The 12,974-nt window shown below is 46.1% G+C and overlaps 2 protein-coding genes across 5 annotated transcripts; one reads left to right on the top strand and one right to left on the bottom strand.

Moving 5' to 3' along the window:
• Positions 1-655: 655 nt before the first annotated feature.
• LOC147186179 (protein mono-ADP-ribosyltransferase PARP11-like) lies at positions 656-5,953 on the bottom strand. 3 transcript variants are annotated; one of them, XM_086103476.1, is made up of 9 exons: positions 5,852-5,953; positions 3,920-4,005; positions 3,705-3,835; positions 2,822-2,942; positions 2,676-2,751; positions 2,532-2,604; positions 2,168-2,295; positions 1,649-1,800; positions 656-1,583 (listed from the first exon to the last, which is right to left on the bottom strand). In XM_086103476.1, exons 3-9 carry the CDS (start codon positions 3,819-3,821, stop codon positions 1,267-1,269), a joined length of 984 nt encoding a protein of 327 aa, XP_085959602.1. In that variant the 5' UTR covers positions 3,822-3,835; positions 3,920-4,005; positions 5,852-5,953; the 3' UTR covers positions 656-1,266. The 3 variants fall into 3 exon arrangements, with proteins under 3 accessions (XP_085959602.1, XP_085959605.1, XP_085959604.1); XM_086103479.1 differs by lacking the exon at positions 5,852-5,953 and adding an exon at positions 5,820-5,838; XM_086103478.1 differs by lacking the exon at positions 5,852-5,953 and adding an exon at positions 4,140-4,164.
• On the top strand, positions 4,545-12,610 carry LOC147186178 (sodium- and chloride-dependent betaine transporter-like). Of its 2 annotated transcripts, XM_086103470.1 has the most exons (16): positions 4,545-4,586; positions 4,804-5,005; positions 5,832-5,966; positions 6,563-6,703; positions 6,803-6,917; positions 7,625-7,678; positions 8,038-8,167; positions 8,731-8,865; positions 9,774-9,877; positions 9,942-10,066; positions 10,509-10,621; positions 10,699-10,836; positions 10,946-11,048; positions 11,112-11,212; positions 11,275-11,421; positions 11,499-12,610. In XM_086103470.1, the coding sequence occupies exons 2-16, from the start codon at positions 4,816-4,818 to the stop codon at positions 11,658-11,660; spliced, it is 1,893 nt and encodes a 630-aa protein (XP_085959596.1). In that variant the 5' UTR covers positions 4,545-4,586; positions 4,804-4,815; the 3' UTR covers positions 11,661-12,610. The 2 variants fall into 2 exon arrangements, with proteins under 2 accessions (XP_085959596.1, XP_085959597.1); XM_086103471.1 differs by lacking the exon at positions 4,545-4,586 and having other exon boundaries at positions 4,695-5,005.
• The last annotated feature ends 364 nt before the right edge of the window (positions 12,611-12,974 follow it).

Here is a 12,974-nt window from a genome sequence, read left to right as displayed (position 1 = left end):
CAGGTGTTGACAATTAACTGAAGTCAACTCAACTGAATATATCGTGAAAATGATTCTTCGTATGAGCTCGTGCTTCGGTTTCAAGAAGAAACCATTGACAGTCAGTGTGTCTGTGCACTCCGTGCGAAAGTGAAAGTGCGTGCTTGTGATGGGTTGTAAAACAGTTGACAAGAAAGGACTGGCGACCATTGTTCGACTGTTTCTGAGGTAACGGCGCCTTCTGCCGGACAAATGTATAAATGACAAACAGTTGATCGGTCGTGGCAGTGGCAAATAACGAATAAAAAGTCTCATGTCAGTATGTCACCCTGAAGGGAGTACTGAAGATTTGTGGGCTTTAGATTTAGGAGCTTAAAAAGTCCTCAAATGGCCTTCATCATGATCTTCCTCGCCGTGCGTATAGAGGCTTAATGTGTGTGTGAGTGGGAACGACGATATTTGTTTATTTGATAGGGAAAAGGGTAATCGTTGAAGGCGAGGAAACGTCAATTTTATTTTTATAAATTCAGTATTTTTGGAGGTCGGTGAGCTTAGATATGCCATTAGGTTACATTGTTAATCATCAACGCCGTCTGTACGTACTGCGTACGCGATGACGTCACAGATCCGCAGCCCCCCAAATACCCGGATATGTCGTCAGCATCACACAACGCACTGCGTTTATTTTGGACTTTTATTTGATCATTACAAGACAAATTCAGCTCTATATTTATCCAACTTCACCTCAACTGGCTCAATGCCAATAAAACATTTATTAGTCACACAATGTGCAAATTACACAAATTTCTGAACATTATTTGACTAAGTTTCTCTGAAACCATACTTGTACTATTGCACCACCTTGTGGCGAATTCCGTCACTTGCTCTTCTCCTCAAGATCGCTGTGGTGTACACAGACGCACAAAGAAATGCGACATCTTAACAAGATTTGTGATGCACACATAGCAAAGCGACATTCCGTGTTGCGGTTACTTGTCAACACAGTGCTACACATGTGGAGACCGTGAAGGATGTTCAGCGCCAATACATATGCACAAAACAGCCACGAGGATTTATCAGTGAAGTTTCATGACTCTTTTTTCTTTTCCAGAGCTATTTTTCATCAATATCCCTAGGGTGGGCGCAGTGGAAAAACAAAGTCCCCACAGCGATGTCATTGTCCTCATCAAAGGCACTTGAGATTATTCATGCTCTACTTAGGCACAGAATCGCCATGACGTCACTTGAAGTGCTCGTCACTCCAGGCAACGGGAGTGCGCCACGATCTCAGTAGAACTCGATCAGGTACTCCGGGTAGATCTGATTGCTGTCGAAGATGACGTAGATTTTTGGGTTGGCTGTGTCGTCCACGCAGCTGTCGAAGAAGTTGGTGAGGCTGGTGTCCTTGGAGGGCGGGCGGCAGTACAGCGGGTGGCCCAGCGTGTACTCGCCCACCAGCACCCGTGCCAAAAACATGCTCTTGTAGGACGGCTCGCTGGCGAATATGGGGGGCGCCAGCCCGTGCCGCTGCAGGTTGTTGTTGTGCTTGCCCGTGTTGTGGCAGAACTTACTGGAGTACTTGGCATCCCGGGCGAAGTAGCTGCCTGAGAAGCAGGAAAAGACGTTTTCGTGAGAAACGATCACCAGCCAAGCGGAGTCACTTTTGTACCTTTCCCGTAGACGTCGCCGTTGCTTCCCGTGAGACGCCAGTCAAAGTTAAACATGCAGATGGCCTGGATGTTGTTGTGCCCCGTGCCGTGGAAAAGCATCCGCTCTTCAATATCAAGAGTGCGCTTCACTTTTCTCAGCTGCCTTTTCTTCCTTTGGAAAGGGGAAACACACAAACACATTGGATTGTTAGGAAGGGAGAATAAGAGCCACACTGTAAAAAAAAATCCCCCACCAGAAACAGAAATTGAAGTTATGCGAATAAAGTTGAAGAGTTTTCTCATATTTCAGGAAAAAAATTGAGTTTTTTTTTTAACAGTTATACTTCGAGAAATCATTTGCTTTCTGGCTTTTTGTTAACTTTCACGAAACAAAAGCGAGCTAGCAAGTGGAGGAAATTGTTTCCAAACGCATCTTATGGTGCCGGCAAGGAATTTATGAGCGCATTGCACAAGACCACGATTAACAATAGCGTGACTTGCCACTTTTGAGGCAGAATTTCCCCCGCGAGTCCACCGACCTGCAGAAGAATTCCCACAAGTCCAAATTCTGAATCCTCTGGATGGATTTGATGGGTCGATCCATTGTCCTTTCGTACAGTCGGCCCACTTCTTTAAACTCGTAGGTGTCTCGGCCCAACTGGACCAGCTGTCGCACACAAAAATAAATAAAAAGCAGGGAATTAGACATCACGAAAAAGTGGTGCCTCCACTTACAAGTTGAATTTACTCCAGATCATAAGTCATTTTTTTCCTAATTGAAATGAGTGGAAATACTATTAATGTGGATTTTCGTAGAGGATAAAGAACCTATGTCAGTGAATTAGATTTACAGCGAATCAAAGTATCTCAATAAATTGAGGTATCACTTTTTTTTTTTTGTACCTGATAGGGCTCGTCCGTGTTGATCCTCTCCCAGTGACACGGCACGGGCAAGGCCAGGTTGTCGCAAATGAACCTAAAGGTGAAGCCAAGGCCATACACCAGATTCGACGATGCCATGACATGATGTCAACGGCCCACTCTCACCTGAAACCCGTTGCCGAGTGAAGGGACCGCTTGATCGGACGCTGCTTCCCCGTCGTCAAGTTGACCTGCCGCATGACTGGCAAAAACACGGACAAACATGAGCGTAATAACCGACCTAAACGTAATTTATCTCGCCAGTGTCGTACCCGAGAAGTCCAGCCGGTACGTATACTTGGCTGTGTAGAACTCCATGACGCCGCGCTGGTTCCGGGTGTAGCACTGCTCGATCTGAGCGCTGGTCACGGAGCAGGCGGCGCTTGGGTCGATCTGCGATGAAATCACTGTTCATCACCGTTAAGTGTTATTAATTATTTTAACACGAGAACCAAACTTCACCCATGTTATGAGGATGTTTTTTTTTTCCCTCAGGAGTGACCCAAGTGACTAAAATGAACAGGGAGTGCCACAAAATAACGCTAAAACACAAAACAAAATGTATTGTCTCTGGTGTATGTTAACACTTTGAAAATCAACTATGACCAACGTAATCAGAATGTATACTATGCAAACACGATAATGAAAAGCAGCAGGATGGTTAGCAACTGGGATAGGCTCTCGCTCACTCGAAGGAGAAAAAATGAATACAAAACAGATGGCTGGAATAAATCTCGCTAGAATTGGGCCAGTAAAAAAAAATCCAGGAATACTAACCTGGATTTTCTTTTTCTAGAAAAAAAGTGCACAAAATTACAACATGAAATATGACAATTCTCATTTGACTAAATTGATGGAGAACATCTGTAAATGACAAAAATAAATTAATTTTCCTGTTTTCTCTTCTTGACGTTGAAGTTGAGTTCCACAAAATATGTTTTTAAATGCTGCAAACTAAAGTGGCAAGTAATAAATCAATATCGGACGTGGCATCGAAATATGTATCGATCGTGATCATCCTTCACAATTTGTTGGTTATGTGCAATGTATTCCAATATGGCGCCTACGTGTACACGTCATCGAATACCCGTATGGCCACCTATTGTTATGGTGTGGAAAAACGAGCAATCTCACGTGTGCTGTCCGGTACAGTACCTCAAACATGTGCCACACCCCGCACTCGGCCAGGTAGAACCAGCACCAGTTGGGCTCCAGTGTGTCCATCTCCTCCACCTCCGGGGACTCATCCTCAGCTGTCCTGGTGGCTAGCATCGCGCTACGTCAAACTGTAGATGTCAAAACAAGACATCAACGACCACCAGGCGAGGGAGGGGAAGCAGGGGGTCCAGGACGTGATTTGATTTAGTCACCCTGGCGTCTATCGGGGCGATTCATCCTGGAAGCTCAGTCCGAACATGACACCGCTCTCCGCGGAATGTCGTGACTCTCACGGCGTCTGGATACCAGTTGCCCGTTGCCATAAAAAAAAAAGGCGGAATGAAAATTATCAACCAAATCTGCCCTTTTCGACGTTCACTTTCACTTCCTGGTTTGGGATGTTATAGCTAAATACGTCACGCCATCACGCACCAATCACGTCTGGCTCCTTGACATTTTCTTTCGCCCCGATTTCGACCTGCAGGGTTCACGCGTAAGAAATTAATAAGTCACACTTCAACCTGATTTTTATTGACGAGGTCTACAATACAAGTTCTCGCTAAGGGGAAAGCCCAAATGGCTATTTCTTAGTGCAAAATATTATATTATAAAATAAATTGTTCTAAGGAAGGCTTTTGATGCGTCCTCTGGAAGTTGTCCTCATGATTCACAATAAAACATTCACTGATTACAACAACCCCAATTCATACCCCAATTAGCCACGCATTCACCCTTTAGTCTCTTTTTTTCCCACCCCCAGATATATGCGCATCCTCCAAAGACACACCCCGTTTGAGAACAAGACTTTTCCCTGCTAAACTCCTGCCCACTTCTTCATTTGGAGAGTTTTCCATCCAGGGTTCACTGCAAAGCCCACTGGTGAGTTGCATGTCTCGTTTCTAGGCACTAGAACAAGTTGTGTTTTCTTTAATTAACAGTTAATTGCACTTTGGGGCCAGTAATTGTTTTTTGAACTGAGCAGCAATTGGTCTGATTACAAAACCAATATCATCTCTGCAAATGAGATAAAATGCCAAACATTGTGAGTACATAAGTTATGAGCAGCTATGTCATGTTTATTATGTGCATGCAACAGACTTGAGACACCATGACTGATGAAGCAACCGGGGTGAAACCCAATGGACAGTCTAATCCAAACAAAGTGGACAGCGACATTGGGAGTCCGGCCAGGGCTAAGTGGGCCAATAAATGGGAGTTTTTGCTCTCCATGACCGGAGAGATCGTCGGCCTGGGAAACGTATGGCGATTCCCCTATTTGTGCTTCAAGAATGGTGGAGGTGAGAGCTGTGTGTGTGTGTGTGTGTGTGTAGGAGTGTGTGAGAGAGAGAGCGAGCGAGCGTGAGAGAGAGAAAGAGAGAAAGTGTGGGAGTATGTGGGAGTTTGGGAAAGCTGAACTTGATTGTTCTGCAAAATGGCTTCAAGATGTTGGCCCAACACCACTGTTGTTTGATTCCACCCAATAAAAAAAAAAAACCTCCCAATATCAGTGAAATCTGCATGACAGACATCATTGAACACTTAATTCCAACCCCCGCACATACTTTTACCCTTTCCATATGCTTTAAACACATCTAAACTTAAGAAAAAAACAGTTAAATCTTACAAGCAGAAAATGTATAGAAAACACAGGAGTGCATTGTAGCGTTGATGTACTTGCATGTGACTTTAAGAGGCGGGGCCAAGAGAGGAGCTATGCGAGTGTCTAAGTGAAAGTAGTGTCCGACAGCAGCTTTTGGACGAGTGTGCTGTGTTCTACTGTGCTTTGGTGATTCTGCCTGTCCTTTCCCACTTGTAAAGGCATAACAGTAACAAAGCATACAAAAATTTCACTATGCTCAATGTGGCCACCTGGGGGCAGTGTAATACGGTAAGCTGCAATGATTGTTCTTCGCAGAGGACAAAGAATATATGCGAGTGCGCTCACATGTGAGTATATTGCCGCACAAACTTTTTACTTGTAAGTCATCGCAAAAATCGCCCAAACGACGGCTCGTAAAGAACACGTAATCCGGGTCACTCAGATCTCAAGGTACCGCTATATTCTGCGAAATATCTTGCAACTTTTTGTCTTTTTTTTTTGTTTCCTCACACCACGGCGCACAGGTGTCTTCCTCATCCCGTACTTCCTGTTCCTGGCCTTTGGCGGGATCCCCGTCTTTTTCCTGGAGACGGCGCTGGGCCAGTACACCAGTGAGGGGGCCGTCACTGCCTGGAGGAAGATCTGCCCAATGTTTCAGGGTGAGCTAGAGAAGAAGAAAAAAAAAAAGAATAATCAAACAAGGCTGAGATTTGTTGAATAGATGAAGACATGAAGACAAGCAGCTGTAGTGGTAAACATTTGTAGACCTTGTGACAAACAAAAACGGGGGCATGTTCACAAGAAATGGTCATGAGTAATGCAACCACGTTGGATATTTTACTGTACTCTTGAAAAAACATGTGCCAAACAGTTACGGCATTAGCAATTTTTCCACCTCGTGATGTCATGGAATTTTTTGAAGTTTTAAATGCCGGAAAATTTGATTGGTATTTAATTCTGTGATACTTTTGGCTGCCACTGGAGGGCACCACACTTCTCGAAATGAACACACGGGTCATGACCGCATCATTCTTAAGCTGTTTCTGTCATCGTTCGCACACCAGAACGCATCGTTGGATGTAAAAATTGTTATTATTGTCTAATTTGCAAAAATCAACCCAAAAAATAGCTTTAGTGATTGAATGTGATGCAAGATAGAGCTCATTCTCATAGGAATAGTCTGCATTAAAGCACTTGGGGTGATGGCGGATGTTCTCTTTGCGACAGGCGTTCTAAAAAGTATGTTTGTTGTCAGGTGTGGGGATCGCCTCGCTCATCATCGTCATCTACCTGAACATCTACTACATCGTAGTGCTGGCCTGGGTCCTCTTCTACCTGTTCAATTCCTTCCAGAGCCCACTGCCCTGGTCCACGTGCGACAATGCGTGGAACACCGGTGAGCGGCGAGTAGCATCTGGCTCCTACGGAACACTCCCTTAATTTTACGGTAAGACGCCCGTGCGCGATTTCCTCACCGCTGGTCTCATCCCCGCAGACAACTGTCACGACCGCACCGGCCTCCACGCCAACCCGAATCTGTTCCGCCCCGACGCCAACTGGTCCTTCCTCAACGTCAGCACCTACGACTACTTTGAAAACATCAGCAACATGTGAGTCGTGCTTGGTCTTGCTCGCCTCGAGCTTGAACCCATTCGCCGAGGTCCAATTTCTTCATCTTCTGCTGAGAAACAGCATGAGCAAAAAAAAAAAAAAACACAAGGGAAAGGTAGCCAAACTATTCTTTTTTGGATCGACACCAAAAAAGGAGAGGTTTTCGGAGCCGTCTGGATTGAGGGGCTCGGGCAGGATTAGGGGTTATTCGACTATTAAGACCGGTTTTCATGAAATAACCCCATTTTACTATTTTGTGTGAGGACAATGCACTCATCTAACCCTAGGCCTTTGGAGAACAAACGGCCTATAAGAACGTGAAATGTAAATACAGGAAAGTCCATTTAAAATAAGTCCTGAGTTGAATTTTTTTTAAATTGATTTTTGTTGTATGTGGACAAAAAAAAAAATCATGGAGCGTTGACAGAAACAAAATTAAAATTAACCCCACCGAGGTTATTATAGTTCAAGAAAACAAAAATTGAAAACCCCTTTTTTGTTAACTAAATAAAATCGACACGATAGCCCCACTACTTAAAGCAAACGTCACTCATTGCACTTCGTACCGTCATCGAATGTGTTGCGACCAATCCAAAAGAAACTCGCTGGGAAACATTGTGCTGCTCCGCTTTTGCGTCTGTGCGGTAATTGTTGACTCGTCGCCGTCCTTGACTTGCTCATTGTGTGCTTTGCTCCACCTCTGCAGATCCCTGAATGAATCCTTCTTCATGGTGAAGTCCGCCGAGGAGGAATTCTGGACGTGAGAAAAAAAACAAAAACAAAAACACGCTTACACCCCCCACACAAGTTCACACTCATCCGCAGACACCATTTCTTTGACAGCACAAGGTAAACATAAGCTGCTTTCGGCAGCAAAGTGTTCCTCGCCGGCCACATGCAATCGCTTATGGCGCCGCATCGAATGTAAACATGGACGCCAGTTGCGCAACTTGGAAGTATTTTGATGTGATCCAGCTGCTCGCCGCCAGCGCGTTGAAAACGCCCGCTTGTTCTTTCAACGTCGCAACGCCCCGCTGCACATGCTCTGTTGGATCGTTGCGGCATGTGCCCTTGATTGATTGATTGACAGGCGTTTTTTTTTTCTCTCTTCCTGCGCAGCAATCGCGTGTTGAGGATGTCTGAGTCCATGTCCCTCGGCAAGGTGCACTGGGACTTGGCACTGTGCCTGCTGCTGGCCTGGGTCATTTGCTACTTCTGTATTTGGAAGGGGATTAAAAGCATGGGAAAGGTATGTGGACATATTCGTCAGCGCCCATGAGCAAGTTTCACTTTGTCTATTATTAGTAGAAGTTTAAAAAAAAAAGTCTTCAGAAGCCACACTGAAAGAGACACAGGAAGCGTGGTATTTTGGTTTGACATGCCCATTCTCGGGTCATTTACACGGTTCAGCGGCCGCTTGGAATTGTCTCTGAAAAATGTCAGCCTCTCAGGCCCGTCTCGCTTTGCGATTTTGAATTTAGTAAGCATGTCTGTCAAGCACGAGACACACACAAACACACGCGCAGGAAAAAAAAAATGGCTCTGCTATGAGGAGGCTATTTTGCGGAGTCACTTTCAAAGACAAACAAATTGCTCACAAATGTGAACCATGTGCACTAGACGCACGAGTGCCTTTAACCCGTTCAGGGACGGCGGTGACGACAGTGGACAGGCCTAGCATGTTATCAGCTTACGGGTTATCATTACTGGTGCATGAAAGGGTTGAATCACCAAAATGGGTTTCATTTTTTTTTGTTGTTGCTTTGGTGGGTGTGCGAGAGCCCGTTAAATATTTGACACGCGACGTTGCAGGTGGTGTACGTGACGGCGACCTTCCCATACCTGATGCTCATCATCCTCTTCATCCGAGGGGTGTCGCTGCCCGGTGCCGGCGAGGGCCTGAAATACTACCTCTTGCCCGACTTCAGCAGGCTGCTCAGCGCCGACGTAAGAAGAAAAGGGAAAATATCACATTTGAAGAGCAAACATAACCTACGTGGGGCCCCTTCGTGCGACCGGCGCATGATGCGGCCCTTATCCGTTTCTCCTTCCTGCCTCGTTTCCCCTCCCAAGCTTTTCCTCCTTAACAAGAAAAACAAACCGAGAAAGCGAGGCGAGCTGGGATCCGTCAAGCGCATTTAAGCAGCACCCCCCCCCCCCCCCAGGTTTAATTCATTTTATGGGCGCAAAGCACACGAGCGCGGGTGTCGTCAGTATCGAGATGCATGTCCGGTCCCGCGGGGGGAATACCGAGCAGCACTGGGATGGATGGTTGGCATGCTTGAGCACAATAGGAACATGTGTTGCTGGATATTAAAAGCGGAGTCTTGCCGTCTTGAAAGCTTAGGAGTCAGAGGTCATCACCCCGTGGCGGTCATGCCCGCGCGGACTTCCTCTCGCGATCTGTAGATTCTCGTCACTTCTTCACACGTTAAAAAGACGTCTGGAATCAACACGAGCGACATGTTACAAATAGGGACGTTATGCAACGTGGTTCCTTTCCAAGCCGGCTTTTGCTTGTGAGGATCAAACATCTGGCCTGGTTCCGTTCCCCTCATGTGAATGTGTCTCCTTTGTCTTGAGCGACTCAGTGGGCGCCCGAGATCGATGTCCCAAAGGGGGAAAAAAAAAAAAACCAGCGGCAGGACATAACAGCTTCCTCTGTGTGAGCCTAGCGGCCATGTGTCAGCATGTAAATTGCATCCGATTTATTGCTGCCCGTCGCTAATGGCAACCATGTGTTGTCGGCTGGGAAAGCACTCGCGCCGGAGCCGCCGGGATGGAGGCGCCGGTGAAAATGTCGCGCGGGTTGTCTCCTCTGTGTTTTTTACTGATAAAAGTTTTGCCCTGTGTAGGTTTGGCTGGACGCAGGGACTCAGGTGTTTTTCTCCTACGCTGTCTGCCAGGGAGTCCTGACTTCTCTCGGCAGCTACAACAAGTACAACAACAATTGCTACAGGTACAGGTGAACCAGCGGTACCCACCTCATGTTGAGATTACTGACCGGTGTGCGCTCTCAACAGGGACTGCGTGGCGCTGTGCCTTTTGAACAGCGCCACCAGCATCTTCGCCGGCTTCGTGGTGTTCTCCACGCTGGGCTTCATGGCGTTCAACTTGGACCTGGCGGTGGAGGACGTCGTTCACAGTGGTGCGTCCTGGTTGGCGCTCGGCGGCCTGTTTGTGTTCTGAACAGAGGTGGCAAAAGACGTCTCTCGGGCTGGGGGAAAAAAAAAGTCAAAGATGATTTTTCTTTTTTTTTATTAACCTGAACTCACAACAGCCAACGCGACAATCTCATTCACTGACATCCACGTCACTCACCAGGCCAGGCCCCGCCTTTTAAATCCACAGTCAGATATTCTACATTGGCGTGAGGAGGGTGACCTCAGCTAACATGCACATGTTTAAAAATCAAATCGGATTAATCGATGGTAGGGCTACAGATTACGATTAATTAATCTATTATTTTGTCGATTAATCAATTTTTTAAAATGACTTAATTTCCATTGCTTGATTCAAATAGCAACAAAATATTCAGTGTAGTTATTCCTTGCCACTGGTATTTATGTCTTACTGCGTCCATCCCCAAGGTCCAGGTTTGGCCTTCATCGCCTACCCCAAAGTGCTCTCAATGCTCCCCGGCAGCACTTTTTGGACTGTGCTCTTCTTCCTCATGATGCTCTTCCTGGGTCTGGACACGCAGGCATGTGCCATGTATCCTCATCCACTCTGTCTTCTTTCTGAAAAATAAACAAAGAGCTCAGCTGTTTTTCTTCACAGTTTGTGTGCGTGGAGAGCTTAGCCACGGCCATCAGCGACCTGTTCCCGAAGCATCTGAGGAGGCCTTGCGCTCGGGAGATCCTGGTTTTGGTGATTGCGGCCGTCTGCTTCCTGCTGGGCCTACCCCTCGTCACCGAGGTAACGCAGCAATTTGGGCAGCCGCCTGATGGTCAAAGAAAGAAAAGCTAACAGACACCGAAATGTTGTTTGATTTAATGTAATTTAAAATAGATTTTTTTTCTTAAAGGGAGGAATCATGCTCTTCCACCTGATTGACAGCTTCGGGCCGAGCGGGACCAGCCTACTCATCATCGCCTGCTTTGAGAGCGTCGTCATCGGCTGGGTGTATGGTAGGTGGCTGTGTTGATATTTAATACAAGAGTGATTTTGTATGAAATAATTTGCACTAACAGGTGCGGATCGTTTCTTGGACAACATCGAGGACATGATCGGGTACCGTCCGTTTCCCGTTCTGAAGTACTGCTGGTTGTTCGTCACGCCGCTGCTCTGCGTGGTGAGCTTCCTCTGCCACTTCCCGTTGTTGTCTGTCTGTCTGACTGACCGACTGGCTTCCAGATCACCATGTTTTTCGATCTGGCCAAGACGCATTCGCTGATGGTGTACGACTACCAGCTGGGCACGTGGGCCTTGGCCGTAGGCTCGCTGCTCATTCTCACACCGCTCGTTTTCATCCCGGCGTTCATCTTCGTCACATTGTGCAGGGTGAGTGCTTGCCACGATCATTTTTGAAAACATTTTCTGATCTTGTCTTCTCGCGTCGGCTCGTATCGCCCAACTAGACTCCCCAGAGCATGACGATGCCTTCCAGCGAGCTCCGCCAGGCTCGGCCTCACAGTCCCGCCCTGACGGTGTGCGGCTGCGTCGTCCACGGGCCTGTCCGAGCGAGGGCGGCGAGAGGAGGCGACGAGAAGATGGCGACGGGGGAAGTCAGCAGCGTTTAAAAGACTCATGGCGTCATGTGGCGTGTTTATAGTTAAAGGTTTTCAGGGACCTCTTAGCAGACCCATTTGTTATTTTACGTCATTAACACAGCCCAAATCCGGCACCTATTGGCAAAAATCTGGCAAGTAACTGACATGGCCTGAAAAGGTTTCCTATTGATGCCACAAGATGGCAGTGAAGCACATCTTTTGTGTAAATGAAACTCAACTCACTTCAACATTTAGTGTGTTTAGTGGAATGAGATCCTTGATTTAAGACCATCCTTTGCAGGTTCTGTGGAGGGCAAATGTCATAACTGTGTTTTTCTACATTACAAGACTGTTAAATGCAAAATTTCTTTAAAAAAAAAAAGATGTTCAAAAAATATATACAGTATATTTTTGGTGGGAGGCTGGAACGGATTAATTTCCTTTCCATTCATTTCAATGGGGAATGATGACTTAAGATGTGAGTGTTTTTGGGATACAAGCGCCGTCAATGGTGGCAGAGCATTTTGTCCTCCATTCACTTCTACATAGTTCCCTGACACCAAGACTGCACCAAATCATTAATTTTTTGGATTTTAATTCTACAAAATCAACATTTGAATGGGAATTTGCTACGCTGCATGTACGTTGTATATGTGCCCTCTACTCTAAACATATGATGCTTCAGTAGTTCTGACATGTCCCTACTCTGTACTACAAACGTATACTTTATATAACACGTATAACAAATTTCCCCTGCTGTGTGCCACATTCTTTTGAGGTCGATCACATGTGTGAGATGTGAATCGGCATTCGATGAGCGCATGCTTCTGTTTGTTTAGTTGCCCCACAGTTGATGGAGAAAAATTAAGCCTGATTGTGTGCGCTTGTACAAACGCTGGCTTGCCTACATGGACAGTATGTACTGTGCGGGCAATTGTATACATTGTTTTTTATTATTAAAATAAATACCGGTAATACAGTGATTATGTTGTCATTGGGCACGTCGAAATTGTTTGGTCATAGATTGGATTACATTGATTGGGCTTCCGCAGAGAAGGCTTATTAACCCTTTGAGGGACAGCGGTTGCTACAGTGGACAGCTTATCACGTTATCAGGTGACGGGGTGCATGAAAGCGTTCATTCGGACGGATTGGAGAGAATGATAACGCAGCAGGTAGAAGAAATGGAAAACTGACTGTCACTTACAGATTATAGCTGGCTCCATATTTTCACTTCCTGTCGGTGTGATGGCCGCGCATCCCAATTCTTCTGTTCCTAGGAGAAGATAAACATTTCGTATTATTTATGAAGTGGGACTTTTTCCTCACAGGGCTAAACATAAT

Source organism: Hippocampus guttulatus, chromosome 22, assembly GCF_054856545.1.
Source record: "Hippocampus guttulatus isolate MCC_2025c chromosome 22, RoL_Hgut_1.0, whole genome shotgun sequence".
NCBI classification, from domain to species: domain Eukaryota; kingdom Metazoa; phylum Chordata; class Actinopteri; order Syngnathiformes; family Syngnathidae; genus Hippocampus; species Hippocampus guttulatus.
The sequence above is the reverse complement of the archived record's forward strand: the minus strand, read 5'-3'. Positions and strand labels throughout refer to the sequence as shown.

Coding starts and splice junctions, on each gene's coding strand:
- LOC147186178 (XM_086103470.1), top strand. CDS start 4,816: ATGACTGATGAAGCAACCGGGGTGAAACCCAATGGACAGTCTAATCCA. Junction 10,837..10,945: donor GCCTACCCCTCGTCACCGAG/GTAACGCAGCAA, acceptor TTTTTCTTAAAG/GGAGGAATCATGCTCTTCCA. Junction 11,049..11,111: donor CGTCATCGGCTGGGTGTATG/GTAGGTGGCTGT, acceptor TTGCACTAACAG/GTGCGGATCGTTTCTTGGAC.
- LOC147186179 (XM_086103476.1), bottom strand. CDS start 3,821: ATGCTAGCCACCAGGACAGCTGAGGATGAGTCCCCGGAGGTGGAGGAG. Junction 1,801..2,167: donor TTGTGGGAATTCTTCTGCAG/GTCGGTGGACTC, acceptor CCCTTTCCAAAG/GAAGAAAAGGCAGCTGAGAA. Junction 1,584..1,648: donor CGGCGACGTCTACGGGAAAG/GTACAAAAGTGA, acceptor CCTGCTTCTCAG/GCAGCTACTTCGCCCGGGAT.